This window comes from Typopeltis vanoorti, chromosome 2 (genome assembly GCF_054136105.1).
Source record: "Typopeltis vanoorti isolate ZY-2024b chromosome 2, IOZ_Tvanoo_1.0, whole genome shotgun sequence".
In the NCBI taxonomy this organism is placed as follows: Eukaryota; Metazoa; Arthropoda; class Arachnida; order Uropygi; family Thelyphonidae; genus Typopeltis; species Typopeltis vanoorti.
In genome coordinates this window covers 30,005,209-30,028,069 of record NC_143550.1, presented here as the reverse complement: position 1 = coordinate 30,028,069, position 22,861 = coordinate 30,005,209, and the positions used below count along the sequence as shown (strand labels likewise).

At 36.3% G+C, this 22,861-nt stretch overlaps 1 protein-coding gene across 1 annotated transcript in view; it reads right to left on the bottom strand.

Moving 5' to 3' along the window:
* Nucleotides 1-22,861, bottom strand: part of LOC150108903 (CDP-diacylglycerol--inositol 3-phosphatidyltransferase-like) — a 144,610-nt gene that overhangs the window by 101,719 nt on the left and 20,030 nt on the right. Inside the window, exon 2 of the mRNA XM_090404204.1 lies at nt 2,932-3,066. Within this exon, the coding sequence (XP_090260330.1) occupies nt 2,932-3,066 (135 nt within the window). The remainder of the gene's footprint in view (nt 1-2,931; nt 3,067-22,861) is intronic.

The window sequence follows — 22,861 nt, the reverse complement described above, 5'->3', positions numbered from 1 at the left end:
ACGACTGGGTTACTTGTATATAGAGGCTAATGACTTCATATCAATTGCCTTAGTATCCCATAATGCAAAGCACAGATCCTTACAGACATGTATAATGCTATGCATTATGGGAAGGGCCATTAACCCACTACTTTGCTTACATTTGTATAAAGGATGAAACCAAGAATATAATTTCTTGGCATCTTTAATTTATAGTATAACCAATTGAAAAAACTTTTCACTTGGTACATATCAGGAATTTGATGATGAAATATGAGGCATTTTGCCTACTTACAACCAACTACAGAGTAGTGTCGACTTTCATTTCAGGCTAAAAATTACTAAGTGCAAGGTTTATAACACTAAATATCAATAAATAACTTTTATTATTAAAAAGACCAGAAGATAAATGATAAAATATACAAAGAGCCAACAAATTTCACTAGCCACTGTCTAGCATTTTCAAGGCTGAACTGGTGTGAAAACAAATGCATTGAGTTACATTTCAAAAAACATACACTTTAGTAACTGTTAGGCCATTACATTTGATCATTCTGTTTGAAGGCGTGCATGTGTTCGAAAGCTTCAGTTAGATACCGGTACATGGCCACGTGTTTTGTAGTTGTTTGCATATTGTAATTCTGTTGAACTGAGAGAGATGATGAGATTTTTCCATATGTCTTTAAGAACAATGCCCTGATTTCTATTTAAATTATTGTCTGTGCATAATACCACAGCTGCTTCTTTTAAAGTTCTGTATCTGTAGTCATTCTCGATGTAAGGCACAGAACTGTTTTTCCAATCTATAACGTGATTTGATGTTGAGAAATGATGTGCTAAACCAGATGTGATGATTCTATTATGATTGACATCCCCCACATGTTCCTTCTGTCTTATTTCAAAACTTCTGGAAGTCTGACCAATGTAGGAAAGGCCACATGTGCATGGAATTTCATATACTCCAGGACATTTGAAGAAAGGTACCTCATCTTTAGGTGATCCTAAGATTTGTCTGATCATGGTAGTTGGTTTAAAAACCACTCGGATGTTATGAGCTTTTAACATTCTTGCCAATTTTGTGGAAACTGAATTAATATATGGAATGACAGCTGTGGACACATATTGGGCTACTGTAACACGTTGTTGGTGGTTGTCTTTAAATAGCCATTTGTTTAAAATGTTAGAAGGGTATCCATTAAGAGATAGAGTGTTAGATATTAGTGACAGTTCTCTCTGTACCTCTGTTTCTTTTGAAATCGACCTTAAGGCTCTATTATGGAGCATGTGAATGATGCTGTTTCATCATTGCCTGAATTCAAATTTCTTCAAATTCAACAACACTGTATACAAACAATTGGAAGGACTAGCCATGGGTAGCCCTCTGTCACCACCATGCGCAGACCTTTTTATGGAAAAACTTGAAAAGGATATTCTTTCCACCATTGTACCAAAACCATCAATTTTGTGGAGATATGTCGATGACGTGTTCATCATCTGGAGAGACACCATGGAAAACCTTCTCGTATTTCTGAACAAAATCAACTCACTACACAATACGATCAAATTCACTATAGAACTAGAGAAGAACAAAGCACTTCCTTTTCTTGACATCCTAGTGAAGAAAGAAGATAACAATTTCTAACTGTCCATTTACACGAAACCCACAGATACTGGCAGATATCTACATTATTCGTCCAACCATCATAGATCACAAAAACACAGCATCATTCACATGCTCCGTAATAGAGCCTTAAGGTCGATTTCAAAAGAAACAGAGGTACAGAGAGAACTGTCACTAATATCTAACACTCTATCTCTTAATGGATACCCTTCTAACATTTTAAACAAATGGCTATTTAAAGACAACCACCAACAACGTGTTACAGTACCCCAATATGTGTCCACAGCTGTCATTCCATATATTAATTCAGTTTCCACAAAATTGGCAAGAATGTTAAAAGCTCATAACATCCGAGTGGTTTTTAAACCAACTACCATGATCAGACAAATCTTAGGATCACCTAAAGATGAGGTACCTTTCTTCAAATGTCCTGGAGTATATGAAATTCCATGCACGTGTGGCCTTTCTTACATTGGTCAGACTTCCAGAAGTTTTGAAATAAGACAGAAGGAACATGTGGGGGATGTCAATCATAATAGAATCATCACATCTGGTTTAGCACATCATTTCTCAACATCAAATCACGTTATAGATTGGAAAAACAGTTCTATGCCTTACATCGAGAATGACTACAGATACAGAACTTTAAAAGAAGCAGCTGTGGTATTACGCACAGACAATAATTTAAATAGAAATCAGGGCATTGTTCTTAAAGACATATGGAAAAATCTCATCATCTCTCTCAGTTCAACAGAATTACAATATGCAAACAACTACAAAACACGTGGCCATGTACCGGTATCTAACTGAAGCTTTCGAACACATGCACGCCTTCAAACAGAATGATCAAATGTAACGGCCTAACAGTTACTAAAGTGTATGTTTTTTTTAAATGTAACTCGATGCATTTGTTTTCACACCAGTTCAGCCTTGAAAATGCTAGACAGTGGCTAGTGAAACTTGTTGGCTCTTTGTATATTTTATCATTTATCTTCTGTTCTTTTTAATAATAAAAGTTATTTATTGTAATACATCAGACCAAATATGTACAATTTAAACACTAAATATCCCCATTTTTAATGTGATACTGCAATTGATGCAATCTGTTCACTCCACAAATCTTTCTCTATCAGAGGTCTCCTCTAAAAATCTAAAAATTACTAAGTGCAAGGTTTATAACACTAAATATCCAAGTTACTGAATTCAAAGATGAACTCTTGGATGTTAAAATATGGATGTAATTAAAAAAGAATTGTACTAAAATAGTTTAAAATATCAAAGTAATAACATACTTTTTCATTAAGATATGGTTTTAGTAGGTATATACTCACCTTGGTTAAGCCATCTCGCTGCATATCCATCAACAGCATCTAAAAATCCACTCAATAAATAACAGATACATGCCTTGATGTGATCAAATGGCATATAGTAAAATGAAAGAAATGCCAGGATAATTCTAGCATAACCTAAAAAGAATAAAACAGACAAGAACAGATATATTTAATATTTTCATGAATAAACTTGTATTTATATAAATTAAGTGGATATTAAATCCAACATCATTTCAAAGCCGAATACAGAAACTATAAAAATTTTGTGTGAAAATTAACCAGAGAGCTTGCAGGAATACATCGCTGCCATACTACGAATTGCCCTAGTTGAACCTAATAGGAAAAGCACAAACACTAAAAGCGCCCGTATATTGCCTTCTATTGGTCCATTTTGATAGGTTTCACTAGTCTGACAGCTGTTTCAAACTCATTGGTTTTCGTCAGAGACACTGTTTAAGTAAAGGTCTCTCTAAAAATTAGGCAATCCCCTGGACCACTCCCTACAAGTGAGCGAAAAGATCATCCAACTCAGTGTTGGTTCCACTCAGTGACAGGCTCACCCCACCACTGAACAGAACAGCTCATATTCCAGGGAACAGCATCCACTGACAAGGTCCCACGCCAGAAAACACTTCCGCCGGAGACTCAAAATGCTCTTCCGAAATTTTAAGCCCTCTCAGCTAGGCAAGATTCGGCAGAAATCTAAGAGAGCAAAAACTCTCAGTACTAGGGAACTTTGAAGCGTCGGAGAGGTGTATTTTCTGTAAGTGAACTTTCAGTCGGTGCATAAAGTATTTACTAAAATAAAGAGCCAAAGGCTTCATTTCGGCAATGTAAAATTATATAAATTAAGTGGATATTAAATCCAAAATCATTTCAAAGCTGAATACAGAAACTATAAAAGTTTCATGCAGAAACTATATAATTTATATAATTTTGTATCGCCAAAATGAAGCCTTTGGCTCTTTATTTTAGTAAATAAACTTGTATTTTTTTTAAACACCTATCTAGATTAAAATATTTCCTTTTTTTTCATTAACTCCACACATTAGATCATAAAATATAACACAATGTCATGGGCAAATGATTAGAGAAAGAAGGAATCTGTTAACATGTTTCTTGATGAGCTGGAGTTATACTCATAGGGGAAAATTGGTATGGGAAATGCTGTTCAAAAAAGAACAATACAAGATGGAATAAAAAAAGAGAATAAGAAGTCAATAAGTTTGGAATTAAATTTGTATGGATGTATGGAGGAATGGTGGTGGGCAATTTGGTGAAATAAAATATAAAAGAAACAGAGCATCTATGAGAGCATATGGGGGGGGGGGGGGTAGAGAAGATCATCTATTAAGATGATTGCCCTCTTCTGGACAATCATGAAAGCGGATATCGAGTTTTTGGAGGCTGAAGAGGCTATGGATATGATGTGTTTATGCTAGGATAGGCTAGATGTGAAAGTCAATCAAAGAAGAGAAAACCAATCTTCACTAACAATCAGAATATTTATCAGAAGGATGAGGAAATAAGAGCTTTTTTCTGAGAAATAAGATAATCATGTTTTCATAGCAATGAAATTCACTAGATGAGCTTTGAGTTAATCTTTGGGATCTTTACAAAAGATCTTGAAGATTAAATCAAACACTACAAGGTTTTTCAAATAAAGAAGAGGAATGGAATGTACAGTCATCAGCAAAACTATGGATAGGATTTGAGGTTAGCAAAAAGGTTACTAATGTATAGGAGAATGTGTAAGTAAAAGCACACAGCCCCTGGGATACTTTCATACTAATAAAAGAATGATATGTGGACACATGCCACCCACCATTACAAGCAATAAACAAACCAAAGAATTAAAAAAACTTTATTGAGGTCTCATTATCAGTGGGAGCCAGACCCAGAAGTGATATCAAGGTTGAAGTAATGCAGAAGTCATATATTCATATACAAGTGGTCAAAAGGTGTCACACCTTATTACTAAAATTCTCAGGATAAGAGATAGATGAAAGTTTTTTCACTTGGTTTACTTGGTATATGGAAATATAACTTCTGCATTACTTCAACCATGGTTCACTTCTGGGTTTAGTTCCCACTGAGGAGACCTCAATAAAAGTCGAAACTGGTCTGGGTAGTGACCCTTCCATAATACTATGCATTATGGGAAGGGCCATAAGGATATGTGCATTGCATTATGGGATGCTAAGGCAATTGATGTGAAGTCATTAGCCTCTATATACAAGTAGCCAAGTCGTGAAGTGATTTCACGCACAAACTTTGTTTGTTAACACTTATAAAGTGTTAACAAACAATAAACAAACAATTAATAAAGATTCATTCTTTGATAAAGAATGAATCCAAGAATATAATTTCTTGGCATCTTTAATTTTGAGTGTATAGGATTTCGATAGATTATGTGGACAGATTAAAATAGTAACTGTACTTACTGATAAAATGAGTGTTAGTCCAGTATCAACTCAAGCATGTCATCACCCCTCAATAGGAAGGAGTGTGTAAGATAACTATGAACTATGCAAAGCCAAGCAAGAACAACTTCCTCTTTACTGCTCTCGGCATTAGACTAGACTGCCACAATTTTATTACAGGCTTAATTTGATACAGTTCGTTATTGGTCTCTCTATTCCATGATGACTGCCACTAGGTTTCTAAGTTTCCACTAAGTTTCTGTCTGATGATCTACCTGTAATCAGTGTATGAGATAGGGAGATGGTGAAACTTGAGAAACAAGCTACCTAGCTGCAGTATCTGCAATTTCATTTCCCCTAATCCCAATATGACTTGGAATCCAACAGAAGCATACATCTGAATGTGGCTTCCAACAACTTCACTGCTGAGCTCAGCTCAGCAGTAAAGTTGTTGCCTTCTAGGAGAATTTGAGCAGACATTATTATGCTATCTGGGAAGACATCAGAAGACCCCAATACAGTTTCTGATTTTGAACCATCTGTACAGACAGGCACAAAATCAGAGTATTCTAGTCTGTGTGCTTGACAACAGTTGTTGGTAGAGAACAGGAAGGGTGGAATATTTGGGTAGCCTGCATATAGAAAAACTGTATGGTGGTATGTGTGAATGCCACAGCAGTAGAATATTTGATAGCACGTCTACCCTAACTTTTAGAGCTTCAAAGAGTGATTTTGTTTGCAAATAGAAGTTTCTAATGCAATCTGTTAAGTGTACAAAAAATAGTTGGCTATGTGGGATAGTCTGACAGAGTTTTTATTTTCATAATGTATAGTAGAGAGAGAGCTGTTGATGTCAAAGTGAGACTTGTGGTTTGTTTTCCTCAACATAAGAGGAGATACGATAGAGAACTACAAGTTAGTTAAGGGATTCTATCAGATTAATACAGAAGGAATTATAAAAGAGCCGATGTTAAAATGGGAAGAATGAGAGGATATCCCTGGGAGTTGTATAAAGATGTGGTAAAGAAGGGTGTGAGGAACAGATTTTTTTATGTGGAGAGTCGTTGGTGAGTGGAATGCACTGCCGGAGTGCATTGTGAATGTGAGGAGTGTAAATAACTTCCAAGTTCATTATGATAGACAAGTTGCTGGTTCAGTGGGCCTCCCATGATGAGTCCATTGATTCCATGGAAGTTATTATCTGAGACCTCCAGGGAGTCAAGGACTCATCAAGGGAGGCTGTAAATTACCCAACCCAGCTATCATACTTTTCCACTAGATGCACTCAATACCCGTAAGTTCAAATTATTCCACTCACTCACTGCTCTCTGAGAGAAAAACCTAGCTCTTAACCCTTTCTTGACTGAGAACAACCTTAACTTCCATGGATGCCCTTGTGTTCTCACCCCGCCTTCCATATAACAAAAAATTTCATCATTTGAAATGCTATAACACCCATTCATATCATCCCTCTTTCTCCTGTTAACCAGAATCTGTAATCCACATACTCGCAATCTGTCTTCATAATCTACATCCCATAAAACGGATATAATCTTTGTAACTCTTCTTTGCACATTTTCCACAGCTTCTTTATCCCCTTGGAACCCAGGAGACAAATCTGCGCACAGTAATCCAAATGTGGTCTTATCAAAGCCTTATAAAGAGGCAAAATTATTTCCTTATACTTACATGTCAAGGTTCACTTCAACATAGCATTTATCCTCTGAGTTGTATTTGCAACTTTTGCTATGTGACCTTTGAACTTTAAATTCTTATCCACCAATACACCAAGATCCCTTGTCTCTTCAGTTTCTTGTAGCATAACCCCGCTAATATAATATGCCGCTGGAACTCGAATCACGCCAAAGAGCATAACTTGACACTTACTAACATTAAACTGACAGCCATTTTCGTTTGCCCAGATTTCCAGTCTATTCAAATCATTTTGTAATTGCTGAATATCAGTAGCATCCCTGATTGCCCTATCTTCGCATCAGCAGCAAACAATTGCAAATCTGATGATAGACACTGCTTGATGTCATTAATGCATAGATTGAACAATAATGGCCCAAGGACTTACATCTGAGGTACACCACTGGTTACCTTAAATCTGGCAGATTCACACCCACTGTATACCACTTTTTGATATCTTTCAACCGTCCCCTGATCCAAGTCAATAGATTATGTTCCAACCCCATATTCTCCGGTTTACACAACAGCCTATCGTGTGGTATCCTATCAAATGCCTTAGAAAAATCTAACATTATCACAGTGTATCCATTCCCTTTATCCAACTCGGTCGTAACATTGTTATAAAATATGAGCAAATTGCTAAAACATGACCTTCCTCTAGTAAACCCATGCTGTTCCCTGCAGAGTATAGAATGCTTGTCTACCCATTTCTGTATGCGAGTTCTTACCAACGTCTCTAAAATCTTCACTACCACACCAGCGATACTAATAGGTTGGTTGTTAGACACATCAGTTTTTGCACCACCCTTGTGCAATGGAACTATCATATATTCCTTACATTCCTGTGGTATCATTCCTGAGCTGAGACTCAAGTTATACAAATGTGTGAAAGGCCTAGCCAATTCAGCTGAACATTCCTTTAACAAACAGGCAGATATTCCATCTGTCCCTATTGACAAATTCTTATCCAGGTTATGCAAGATCTCTTCAACCTCATTTTCATGAATCTCAAACTCTTCATCCAACATAGCAGTAGCAACATGCCCCATGCTCCATACACCTGGTTGATATATCTTAGCAAAGTGAGCACTCATTAACTGAACCTCCTTAGCTTCCGACACTCGTGTACCATCTGCATTCAATAAAGTTATTCTTCCACATTCACTGTTTCTTTTGCTTGCGGCATAATGATAAAATTCTTTTGGAGTGCCTTTAGCTTGCATGGCCAATTTCTTTTCATACTCCGTTTTAGCTTTTCTCACAATACTCGTTACTTTTCTGGCCTGAGCTTTATATATTTCATAACTCATCTCACTCTTATTCTCACGATATTCTTTCCACGTCTTCTTCTTGTGGATCTCTAGCTTAAGAAGGCTGCACATTCATTTCATCCCAACCTATTTATTCTTCGAACACTAGGGATACATTCAGATACTGCCTCATTCAAGCACTTTTTCAAAGATTCCCATGCATTGCTAACATTTTTTCCATTCAGTAACTGATACCATGGGACCAAAGATAGTATTCTTCTTAAGTTGATCATAATTTCCAGCTTTGTAGTTGAGGTTATCAAAAATAATAACAGAGACTAGGGATCAGTGAAGTATGAAATGCTCCAGCTGCAATTCTTATGGCTTAATGGTGAATAGAGTCTAGCCATCACAAGATACTCTCTCAGAAGTGACCTAATCAAACAATCCTGGTAAAAAAATTGATGCGAAGAACATCTGTCAGCACCTCAAGAAGTGGAGGATGGGATGTGAAAGATATCCATTGCTTTATGACACTTATCTCGAAACTGATAAAATGTGCAGGACAAAGCTGAGTTTCTTATCCAATATGGGCCCACAACTGGAATTAATATCCAGCCTGGTCTGAGATCTCATTTGGGATGAAGACCACACCTGCAGCAAAAATGCACACAAACTGTCTTCTGCTGGAACAATCTGAACCCACAAGCACCCATTTTGAAAAATGGTCAATGGCTTGCTGCAACTGTCTTTCTATGATCCCTACATTACATGAATGACAGAAGATAGTAAAGTCATCTCTATACATGGGGGGGGGGGGTAGAAAGTTCTGATAAACACCTAAAACAAAAATTAATTTTGTCTTCTTATATATCCTAAAAGAAAAAGAACAAATTATTACAATTTGATGACACATGGGGATTAAAGGGTTTTAAGATATGTCCTTTCTTGTGGTTATATCAGTTGCTTTAACATCATTTTTGTTCTAGGCGTTTATCAGAACTTTCAAGATCCACCTCATAGAGGGCATTACTTTCTGCTCATGCAGAAAAGTGGATATCATGGAAAAATGATTATTCCAAATATGTTCTCATCAATTTCTCACTTAAAGAGTGGGAAAAGGAAGGGTTAGCAGTCAGTTAAGTCGATGGCAGTGAAGGTTCAGGTTGGCATATTGAAGACGATATTGCTTCCTGTGTTTAAGAGGAAAAAGTTGTTGTCAAGCATACACTTCACAAATCTTTCTCTCATATTTGTTTGAGCAATACCCAGATCTATCCATTTAAATCTTTTATTGAAGATAAAGGGGTGGTAACTGCAATATGGAGTCATCAAGATCATCCTGCGAGATATCTGTACCAGAGAGCAAGTAGATGCAGCATACTCTTATAGGAGATCTGAGTCTGATGGCAACTGCCTCTATGTTTCTATGTAGTAGAACCTGCTGGAAGGAAGTATAGCTGTTAACAACGATTGCAACTCCTCATGTGCGGGTCCATCCCTGTTTTGTGCTTAAAATGAGGACTACATTTCGTAATGCCAAATTGTCACCAGGTTTGAAGTATGTTTTCTGCAGGAAAAAGCAGATTGGTTTATACTTCTGTAAGAAAGCCTTTATGTCATCAATGTTTTGACAGAATCCACAACTCCATTGTAGAAATGTTTTCATTTATTTATTTTATTTATTTTTTGGTAATATCATTTGTATTCCTATGTTGAGAAGTTTTATTTTCATTGGACTTGGATTTTTTTTTTTTTTTTTTGAGGATGGGGGAGGGGGGGGGGTTTGGACTGCCAGTATCGTTCACTACTTCTTCAGCAGGAAAAATATTCAAGATGTCATCGAATTGGATTTCCTCTATGTTTTATCTTCTTGTGAGGAACACAAGTACAGTCTGGATGCATGATGTTTTTGATCATCTGGGATGCACATTCCGCAATTTTTTTTAATCAGTGGATACTCATGTAGTGGGACCATTTCTGGCATACCATCAGAAGTGAGATTATCAATTTTTCTCTTATATGCTCTACAGAGATAGCAAGCAAATTATACCATTCAGGGATGTTTTGGTTATGAGCAGGTGAGAATAACATATTTGCCAATGTTCCTACTGACACTTTCTTTACAGATGACTCCTTGGTGTAAGAGGGTTTACTACTAAGAGCTGCTACATTTGTAGTATATTGCTTCCTCACCTTATAGGGGATGCTCTGCTTGGTTTTTATTTTTTGAATCATTTTTCAACCTTCCACATTTGACATGCTCGGAAATAGGCTGGGTGATCTCCCGCACAATTAGGGCATTTCAGTATTTTGCTCATATAGTCTTTGTTCATGTAATCTTTACAGCCACACTGAGATGGCAGAGCTACAATAGGCGGTTTCAGAATGACCATACTTCTGATATTTAAAGCAGTGCACAGGGTTTGGGATGTAGATCAGCCAACTTAGCAGTTTAGATATCCCACTTTCACAGATGGTGATAGTTTAGATGTGCTGAAAGCAAGGATGATATTCTGGTAGATCAAGGACATCCCACTCCAATATTACTCTTTGAGAGCAGTTCAAAGTTTTGTAGGAGTAACTGTGATTGGTATTCCCCCAATGGATGTTACACAAAGATGTTCTCATTGCACCTGCATTGTTGTTTCCATGAGAATATCCCTTGAACAGAATTTCTTAACTGGTTCTGGAGATAATGCCAACCCTTCTGGATGAAGATCGAGATTTTCCTGAGTGGAACATTCGTTCAGTCTCTAATATTTATTGCTTCTTTATTTTACTTTCAGTTGATGTTTCAATGGTTTCTGAATACAACTGAGGTTTGTAGATGTGATAAACTTGATGAAAAATTACTTATTCTCAATGGGAATTTGATTCACCACACATGAATACCCATTCAGTTCAGCAGCAAGCAATGACTCAGCATGGGAGTGAAATACCAGGGCTATCCAAGACACTATACCAGCATCACATCAAGCCTTGAGCCATGCTTTCAATGGGAAAAGGAGACTTCCTGCAACACTGCTAACCCTTGAAGGTATGCCCACCAGCTAACTGATCCTAGCCAGACTATCCTGGACTACCCCCATCATGATGAAGCAGAGATGGGATTCCTTATGGATCCCAGTGATGATGAACTGGAAGATAGTAAAAAAGACTCTAGAGAAGTACAGCAAAGAATATGGGAAGAAAAGCATAGAAATAGAATAAGGATGAAAAGGACCAGTATCATTAATGGAAGGTCTCTCCCACTACAAACAAGTGTCTCATGTGGAGGGGCCTAGGTCTCGATAAAGTTTGATATAAGGATACACTGAGGAAATACCATCTGCAGAGTTCAAGGACAGGATGGGGGTGGGATGATATAATTAAAATACAAGTTAAAGACTTTGTACTAGATTAATAATAATACAAAGCTAAAAACTGAAGTGGAAAATCATATTTTTTGTAAAATTTTCTCCTATTTCACAGGCATCTTCAGTATAGAGATGGAAAAGTAATTAAACAATTAACAGAATATTCTAAAAAAGTGCCACCATAGTGGCTAAAGTAAGGTCAACATTTTCCTAACTTTGCAGGGGGGGGGATATAAATATATAAATAATTAGTATTAGTATGTCTACTCACTGTATTCCAATTTTAAAACAAATTTATCTTTTATAAAAAAAGATAAATATGGCAAGCTTTTATTGACGAAGGCTAAATATATCAACAGAATAATACTTCTAAAACATTGTAAAGCAGCCCAGGTTATTCCTACCTGTTTTGGAGCTCTAAAAGCCCATCGGATTTACAGGATTAGTAGGTCACTTTTAATTTATTGAATGAAGCAAAAAAAAAAAAAAATCTTTGGCTCTCATAAACACAGAAATCAGCTCTATTAAGAATTCCTTAGAATCTGTTTAGCAGATTTTTTCAACATCATTCTTAGCATATGTTGAAGTCTTGATGAAACAACACTTTGTTTCATCGTGTTTTCAATTCAAGTTATGATAATTTATTATTATTATTATTATACAGGTACCTCTATGGAGTATGAAGATTTAGTGTGGGAGATCCAACCTATCTACACAATAACCATCATACCTCTCCTTGAGCTCATTAACAGAAAAAGCACTCAACTGACTCTGGCAAAGTAATCCATGCAATTCATTCGCCACTCTCCAAGTGAAAAATCTAATTCTCACAATCTTATTAATAACACAACACTCTTACGTTCACAAAATCCTAATCTATCCTTATAGAGCATTCCAAAGACCATTCACCATCTTCGTCACTTACTTCCGGATCCTCTCTACCACTTCCTCATCCCCAAGAAACCCAGGTGACCAGAACTGAGAACAGTGATCCAAATGTGATCAAGGCCTTATAAAGAGGAATGGCAATATCCTTATCTCTGCTTGCTAATGTGTTCTTCAACAGATAAGTAATTCTATGAACTACATTAGCAACCTTAGCAGTGTGCCCTCTAAAATTCAACTATTTACTACCATCCTCAAATCTCTAGCCTCATTTACTTCTAGGAGTACAATTTCATCAATGTGGTACACAGTTTGTAATCTGTTTATCCCAAAATGCATAAATTTACAATTCTCCCCATTCTTTTGTCCATACTGATAAGCCTATTTAAATCATCCTGCAAGCACTCCATATTGCCTTGATTAGGCAAAATGGAGTGTTCTGAATATAGAAACATTCAGCAAAGAACTGAATATTCCCTTTCAGATTATTCCTAGATCATTTATTTACAAATTGAACAGTAGGGTCCTAGCACAGAACCTTGCGGCACAGCACTAGTCACCTGCTTTCTGCTGGATTCTTCTCCTCCACATGCTACTTTTTGATATCCATCCATCAACCACCCTCTTGATCCATGTAACCAGTTTCCCATGCATCCCCATTTCTTTTAATTTGTATAACAGAGTTCTGCATGGTATTCTGTGAAAAGTCTCTGCAAAATTCAGCAGTATCATCAAGTAACCATTCCCTTTCAGCTGTCAAAAAGTTACTAAATTACGAAGGCTTTCACAAAGTCTGGCTACATGTCACAGATTATCACATTCTTCTCCACTCATTCCTGAATTCTCTCTTTGACAACTTTTTCAGTACTTTTAATGCTACTCCTAAGATAATGAAACTCAAACTACTGTCAACTCTTTTATGGAACACATTGCAAAATGTCTCCTTGATGATATTTAATCAAAACATTAGTCACTCTTCTTCTGACTGACAGCAATTTCTATACAAAATAAATGAATTCCAGAATTCAGTAAACCTTAGAAAATGACAATTAAATAGCCTTTTCAAATTTGTTAAATCTTCCTCAACCAGATGGAACCCTGCAGTTTTTAGTGTTTTAAAAGAAGACTAATACAGGCTACTATATTCATGCAGAATTGCACTTAGTTCAAAAAACTAAAGCTATCAAAACTTTAATAATACTATGCCCTTTACATTCTTCAGACAAGCTTCTACTGAAAGAATTACAACATATTAGGTTAATTTTCTTATCAATAAAGAATTCAGAAGCTGTAGGATTCCTTCTTCCTCTGCTCAAGAGGATATTCCACTCGTATTCCTGTCGCTTATGTGCAAGGAATTTCTTAATCTATTAAATGTTCCGAATGTCCTTGACAGAGCAAAGGACACATTTTTGTGGGCTTTTGTTCTGTCAGAAAAATCTCCGCTTTTCTCTTATCTCTCCTTTCTTCTCTTGGTTTCCCAGGTGTTGACCAGATTCCTTTACTTACATATATACAGTAAGCCCCCCCCCCCCCATATCTGCGGTTTCACTTATCCGCGGTTCAAAAAAAGCGTGCAAAACGGTTGAGCGCTGCACCAGTTGAAATATGCATACACACAGGCTAAAAACTTGTCGAAGCATGCTTGTTTTGCTAAGCACGTGGACTTAAATGTGCATATTTGTTATGTTTAGTTTTACTCGAATTGTCGAAGAAAGCAGTCAATTGTCTGCCATTGCAATTAAAAATAGCATTTAAATTCAAGCAAATAAATTGTGAAAATTTTAAAAATGGCTTCAAAACCGAAGAGAAGAATTGAAGTGCTCAGTATTAATGAAAAATCAACGATTATCAATATCATTGAAGTAGAAAAAAGTAAATTGCGACTGTTGCCAAGATCTATAATAAAAACGAATCTTTGAGGCGTGAAGTGTTGAAGAACAAAGAAAAAATTCCTGAGTCTTTCCATTGCACCAAAATCTGCAAAAATTACGGGTACAGTGCGTGATAAGGTGTTACTCAAGGAAGAGAAAGCTTTGAATTTGTGGGTCAATGTGGTACACAGTTTGTAATCTGTTTATCCCAAAATACATAACTTTACAATTCTCCCCATTCTTTTGTCCATACTGATAAGGACATGACAAGAAAAAGGATTCCTATTGACAGTAACACGTTACAACAAAATGCATTGATCCTATATGAAGACATGCAGTTGCAAGATGAAACATAAGAGGAAGAAAAGTCATTTACAGCAAGCAAAGGCTGGTTGCATAGATTCAAAACTAGGTTTAATCTAAAAAACATAAAAATTACGGGAGAACTTGCATCGGCTGATGAGAAAGCTGCTACATTGTTCCCAGCATAATTTAAAAAAATTATTGCAGAGAAAGGTTATCATCCTAAGCAAGTTTTTAATTGTGATGAAACCGGCCTCATTTGGAAGAAAATGCCCCAACGGACCTGCATCCATAAAACTGTGAAGCAAGCACCAGGCTTTAAAGCATTTAAGGACAGATTGATGCTGGTACTTTGTGGCAACACAGCTGGTCATATAATTAAACCTGGCCTTGTTTACCGAGCACAGAATCCACATGCCCTTAAAAACAAGTTGTCTGCCTGTTTTTTGGCAATCAAATCCGAAAAGCATAGGGTCATGGCCGTGTTATTTACAGAATGGTTCCATGGATGTTTTATTCCGGAGGTGAAAAAATACTTGGAGAGGGAAGGATTACATTTAAAGTTTTATTGATAATAGACAACGCTCCAGGGCACTCTGAGTCACTAGTCACCAAAGATGAAAATGTTCAAGTGGTTTTTTCCCACCTAATACCTCATTGCTTCAGCCATTCAATCAAGGTGTCATCAGATGCTTCAAAGTCTCATATGCTCAGCAGGTTTTCGATATGATTCGTGCAATGGTTGAGGATTCTGCTAATGTTGGAGTCATGGAAGCTGGAAGAATTTATGGAGTGATGCCATTCATAATTCCCAAGAGATCCTGATATTAACTCACAGATAACGATAATTAACACACAGCACAGAAAATAGGTGGAGAGGGATTTGACGATATGACAGAAGAATCGAATGATTACATAGATGGACATTGTGAGGTGCTCACTAACGAGGAGTTGAAAGATCTTGCCAAATCTTCTACAGAAGAAGATAACGATGAGGATGAAAGTGAACAAGAACCACCAGCGTGGACACTCGAAAAATTTGCCATGATATTTCGAACGGCTCAAACATTAAAGGAACAGACAATGGATTATGATTCAATGATGGAGCACAGCATAAAAATTACTTGCACAATAACAGAAGCTTTGGAACCTTTGCAGAACCTGTTTACTGAATTGAAGAGACAAAAATGGCAGCTTCCAATAACAATGTTTTTTTTAAAAAAGTCGACAAAGCTTCTACTATCGATGATCCTCAGCCGTCCACATCATTTGCTCAGCAGGCAAGCAAGCAGCCGACTTCCAAAGCTTCGGAAGATGAATAAATGTGTAGCTAAACACAACGAGGTGTTCTGATTCATGACTTATTTTTCACGGTATTAACAACGCCACACAATTTTATCAAAGAGATGTTTTATTAACTGCTTATATTTCGCTGATTTTCAACTCAGCATCATCAGAGCACAACACACTTGTACACGCGACAGTGAGTAAGTGAAACAATATAATTGCAAAGGACAAAAGATCTAAAGTCCATTTTTTTGGTGCCCTTGGGAACTGGCAGACCACGCTTTGGACACTCCTTCACACAGAATTAGATGGAAGAAAACGAATGTGCTATTTAGGAGTCATTACAGATCTGAAAGATTTTTTGAGTCAGCAATGGCTTTGAAGAATTCTCCCAACCTTAACAAATATGGTTGCATTAATTTGCCAAAAATTTGGGAGACTGTTATCCTAAGACAGTGTTAGATCCTGAATGGAAGAATTTTTAGAAATTATTCATTCAGAATCTAACATAAGAATTTGGCTAACTCACATAAAACCTGGTTAACAGCACACAGTTCTGAATTTATGTTGTATAGGAAGTTGTGTAATAACATGTAAATTGCCCTAGAAAAATCTTGTAGTTGAAAACTAAACTCAAGGATTATCGGATTAATGAATTTGTAATAAGGAAATAGTAGTATAATCTTGTCCCATTAAGCTGTATTAAACTTAATAAGTCACCAAAGAAGTTAAGAGTACGAGTGCAAAGGTCGAGTTACATACGCACGTATCAGCCGTGATGCCACAAGCTACAACGTACGAGGAAGATGACGCATGCGGGATTCCCTAGAATACAGCACCTAACAGCAGCTAGGACTTTGAGGATCATCTTGAGGGCATGAAAACTAAGGGTTGTGTGGAAAAGAAGGGACAAAATATATGCGCGCAATAATGCGAGGCTTTTTTTCTGGTTGTTCCTGACTTCACCTCGAGGATTCCTGACTAGCGGATGGAGTAGGGACGAATGAGAGGGGTCCCATAATGCCGGATAGTGGACAGGCATTCTGTGTATGCTGAACAAGATTCCAGGATGAGCAGCATGTGAATCATCAGCCTACGCAGAAATTGTGCCAGTTGCCGGATGTCCCACTCAAGCAGGAGCAGAGACAACACTGTATCGAGGCAGCCAGAAGTTCAAGTCCGGAAGAATATGAAACGGACGGCATAGTCTTAAGCCTGTTGCAGAAGCGACCGATCGAAGGAGGACCCGAACAACACGTGGCCGTTAACAGACCTTCGGAAAAAGATTGGATAACGTAAAGACCTTTACTATGTGTTTGAATGAGACAGAATTTAATGTTAGATTATATTAAGTGGACAATTCATAGTGGACTATAATAAGGATTTGTATTTTGAGATAGAGTAATTCTTCTGAACAAAGGAATGTCAGGAGTGAAATTTTAGCTGCATATGACTGAGATTATATGTGAATTTGTAATTTTGTAGATGATCTATACCAGAATAGTAACGGGCTGTGAAAATGTTTTTTTTTTGTAGCATGCAATAAGAGTTTGATTTAGAATAACATAGTTGGCTAGTTTTAATGTTTTATAGTTTGTGTGTGATTAGCAATTTGATCTGCGAGTGTTTTGATGAATTAGCATTGAGTAACTAACTTAGCAAGAGATTTTGAAAAGCTTCATATCCTATGCCAATTATAGTTGTAAAGTGTAATTTGTCAAATAAACATGTTTTGTTGTATATACCTGACTCATGCCTGATTTCGAGAATTCAAATTACCACTTGCAAAAATTTAGAACCATAGCGGGAGGGAACTGAATGAAAGTGTTTGAGTAATAGATTACACTGGCCAACACAATTTTTGCTGACTTTTATATGAGACTTGTTTTTTACTAATTTGGGTGCACTGATTTCAAATATCAAACCCATTTTTCTCTATCACATCAGGTTTTTCCTCTATGGCATTTTCTTTTTGCTAATTTGTAAGTTTTTGATAGTTTTAAGGAGGCAGTACTATTTAGAGGATCAAAAAAATCGATTTTTTAATATTATTTTCTGAAAGTACGTACTTTTAAAAATCTGTTCCTAACTTTTTATCAAGAAATTAGAAAAATTCACGAAGATATAGCCTATTATTCAAAGCAGTGCGCAGATCAGAATCGGAGCGCTCACCACTCTCGCTTGTTAGTAAACAAATAAATGCATAAGAACCTGCAACGGCACGTACTGGCGCTTTGAATGTGAGAGAGGTCGATAACCAACCTAATACATTTAGGTGATGAAAAGTAGGCGACAACTGCCTAAAACAAATGAATGCTATATGCGTCATAGCGGACAAAGAACGATCGAAATCAGTCAATCGTTAATCGATCGTGAAAGTATGATGAGTGCTTATAACATTTCGATAAAGTCTCTGGTTTTTTTTGTCTTGTTAATTGCATGTTAGTTGGCAGTGAAGAAAATACATCATGTCTACTACTCGAAATTGTGTCAATAGTGTAGATTCCTTCTGCTACATTTGTGGCAGCTTTACTGTTCCCAGTCAAAGGACAAATATCACTGATTTCGTTAAGAAAGTGTACTTTGCATACTTTGACGTAAAAATTGCAGATCAGGAATTTATATGTTCATGTAAACAAAAAATATGATTTAAATTAAGGGGATATTAAATCCCACATTGTTTTAAAACCGAATAAGAAATTCAGAGATAAATTAGAGAGTTTCAAGACGAATATAGTAAACTATAAAAATATCGGCGAATACTAGCGTGAGCTAACGCAAGTAGTCCTAGTACGTAGTACAATACCGGGCAACTTGTTGCAAAGGTGAGTTATTACATTATGGTAGCAGGTCACTACCCAGACCGGTTTCAGCCTTTTTGAGGCTTCATCAGTGAGTAGCTAGACCAAATTAATACCAAAGGGTATAGTGAAAAGAACTTATATACTCTGCTATATGAGTTGTCCAAAAGGTGCACCCATTAGTTGCTTACCAACAGGCTTCATTACGGCGATATAAAACTCTCTGAAATTCTCTATTGAAACTCTCTGAGTTTCTTATTCGGTTTTAAAACAATGTGGGATTTAATATCCCCTTAATTTAAATAGTGTTTATATCGCCGAAATGAAGCCTGTTGGCTTTTTATATTTAAGCAAAAAATATGATTTATTTTTTAATAGAACAAAATTTGGAATAGGTTCACTCTTCATTTCCCATCCATGAAAATCCACATTTCAAGTAATTCATATCATACGAAGATTTTTCATCTTCTTCCTAGTTGGTTTTCCAGAGATGTCAGACGACACACCCTTATCAATTTCATTTGTTCCAGATACAACATCAACGTAAAGAAATGCTTGAATTCAATCAAGAGCAATCTGAGGAATGTTAGGTGCACAACCCAAAATATGGGAACAGTATTCTAAGGTTGAGCAGATGTGAAAGTCAACCCAAAAAGAGAAAACAGATCCTGGATGGTGAGAAAATATTGTCAAAAGTAACAGAGCGAAGCCTTTCCTTCATGCTTACACGGTGATCAGAATACATCTTGAAAATTATGGAAACAACTACTGTGTTAGAGTAAAACTTTAGTTTAATATAAACCAAAATAAACACTCAATGTTTTGACCTTCACATTAAGGTCATCATCTGGCCTGACCTCTGGTGAAAAAAAAAAAAAAAACCTACATCAACATCAAAAATCCTTACTTACTGCTCTCAGCTTAATTTAATTTTGTAACCTAACTAACAATAATAGGACTCTAGCTTTGATGTAGTAAAAGTTTTTTTTCTGCCAGAGGCTAGGCCAATAGTTGTAACAGTTGGTCAGTAACTTGAACATACCATGCAGATTGTGGTGCAGCTTGTTTCTTTGGATATATGCGTATACTCCAGATAATGATCTTACTGTGAAGGTTGAAACGTCGAGTGTTTATTTTGGTTTATATTAAACTAAAGTTTTACTCTAACACGGTAGTTGTTTCCATAATTTTCAATATGTATCATGATGACAGAGTGAAGTATGGCCTTGCATCTGGGAAATGAGACAGAACTACATTAAAATTCAGTTTGGTTTCTCTTCCAGGTTGGTCTGTGAAGAAAAGAAGCTAGTCTGAAATTGTGGATGCTGAAATCACCAAGGATGTACGATAGAGACAGCAAAGGAATTTGATGAAACTGGAGAAAGAGAATTTTAGCCAAAGATTTAAAAAAATAAATAAAGAGGATATTTAAGAAAGAAGCTCTCTGGCATGAGAACCAGATTAAACCTGTGTTTAATGAATATATCACAGCGAACATATGCACAACTGTCACCTTTGGGACAAAAAGAGTCAAAGCGAGAGTACTAAAAATTGAGGCAAGTAGTACTTGAAGAAGCTGAAATGTGAATTTGTTATAAAAAAATATGCATTTTACATGCAGTTTTGCAGACATATTTTTTATATGAATGCACATATTTTTAAAAAATAAATATCCAGACAGTTTTTATGTTCAGTTTTGTACGCTCAAGATGAAAACATCAAATTGGCACTGTGCAAGTGTTTGTGAAGTGAAGCTAAGAGGTTTGCTTTTATGCAGTGTAATTTATTTTTCTTTGCCGCACTTTTCTTGGCTGTTTTAAGCTGAGTTGAAACTGGGATAATTATCTTCAGACCTCCATGGAGTCAAAGACTCGTTGTGAGAGGTCCCCGTCTCACACACAGAATTCATCATACTGTGCCTTAAATACATTCACATTCTTTGCAGAAACCACATTCAGGCACTGCATTCCAATCATTCCACCAGAATGAATTGGAATGCAATACTACACACAAAACACCTGCTTTCATTTCTTTGCTCACATCCTCCTTACACAGCTTCCAGGGATGACCTCATGTTTTCTTCCCCCCCCCCCCCAAACATTCTATGAAAAACCTCTTCAATGCTAATCTGATAAAAACCCTTACCAACTCATAGGTCTATCACCCCTCCCTCCCCCCATCCATTAGTCTCTAAATTGCACCTTCTCAACCTTTCTTCATACACAGCATTTCAAAGACCAGAAACCACCTTAGTCCATCACCTCTGGACCCTTTACAATACACCTTCATCCTTTTAAAGACTAGGTGACAAAATCTGTGCACAATAATTCCATATGTGACCTAATCTGGTTTCATTGTGTAAGACCAAGGTCTTACGCAATGAAACCAGAACCTCCTTACAAGTTAATATCCTCTGAATCATTGCCAGAATTCATTATGCTGTCCTCACAATTTTAGCAATGTGTGCTCTAAATGTTAGATCCCTATCCACCATCGCCCCACCTCTCATTTCATTCGCCTCCTCCAATATATCCCCACAAAGTGTTTACTCTACATCAGTGCTTCCCAAACTTATGTGAAGGCCCCCTGGAAAAATTAAAATATTTCACGTCCCCACCGAGAAAAAAAAAATCTTAATACAAAAATATTATTATAATATTTATTGTATTTATATCCAGTACAAAATATACACAGCGAATATTGCAAAAATCAAATGCAAATATTACATTTTTAGCATCTCACATACACATTTGACATGGCATACTTAGTCTTAAAACATTTTAAATTTGTTTTCATTATTTCACGGTCCCCAAGGTGGCCACAGCACACAGTTTGGGAAGCACTGCTCTACATCATATTTTTGTTTTCTGAATTTTAAAACCTTACAATTGCAACAGTGAACTGACACAACCCCATTTTTGTGTAATGACCTTCTTCCACTCTGATGGTTTAATGCTTGTTAACTGAAGGATATATCCAGGGCTACTAACGGATCCATCAATCTGCATTAGCAGAATCTTTTTTTTTTTGCTGCAGACAGACTGGACATCTATCAGTCTTTCAAACTTCTGAGATTTAGCCCTAAACACTGCAATCATAACTTACTATGCTATTTCAAGATGAACATTTTCAAGCCCCTTTTAAAACAAAAAGTGAAACTTTAAAACTTGGTTATATATAATTAGTCCATAACTGTTTTATGCAAGAACAAAGAAAGTACCTTCAACTTTTTTTTTTTATATATATAATATCTTTCCCTTTTATTTACGTATAGTAGGTTTATTCCTAAAATTTAACTGATCATCAGCAAAGCTTTCGTAATGAGGATGTTTGGGTTGTGTGTGTTCACACTGCAGCTGATCGACTGTTTTATGGCAGGAAGCAATCTCGTATTTCATTCTCGTATCTAAATCTCATATCTCGTATTGGACATAATATATTACGAGAGAGAGAGAGACGAAAACTCTCTATGAAAAAAATATATATATATATATGATTTTTAAACTTATAGAACTGTATTTGGCCTTCATGAAAACAGGAATCTTATCTTAAACTTGTAGAACAGTTTTTGAATGTTCATAATGTTAAAAACGATAAAATAATTTAAATAAATTATTTAAATAATTTAATAATTTAAATAAATTATTTAATAATAAACTTTACTTCTGGTGATAATTTTTTTTACAGTCAGTTACCCATTATTTTGCAAAAGAAAATGAGCAGAAGAAAAGCAGAAGGTGATAGCAAGCGCCAGTTTAATGAACTGTGGGGAAATGAGTTTTTATTTATTGTGGGTTCTTCAGGAAAACCGTTGTGCATTGTTTGTGAAAGCACTTGCTCAGATAATAGAAAACATGATCTTAACAGACACTATAAAAAACATCAAGCTGAATTAGAAGAAAAACTGAAGTTAGTTCCTGGGTCTGAGTTGCAGAAAGAATATGTGGTTAAGAAAACGAAAGAAATAAAAAAAGAGAAAATATATTTGTGAAACGAAGTTGTGAAAGTATGGCAATGCTGGAGGAGTCATGTGAAATTTCCTTTGTGTTGGCTAAA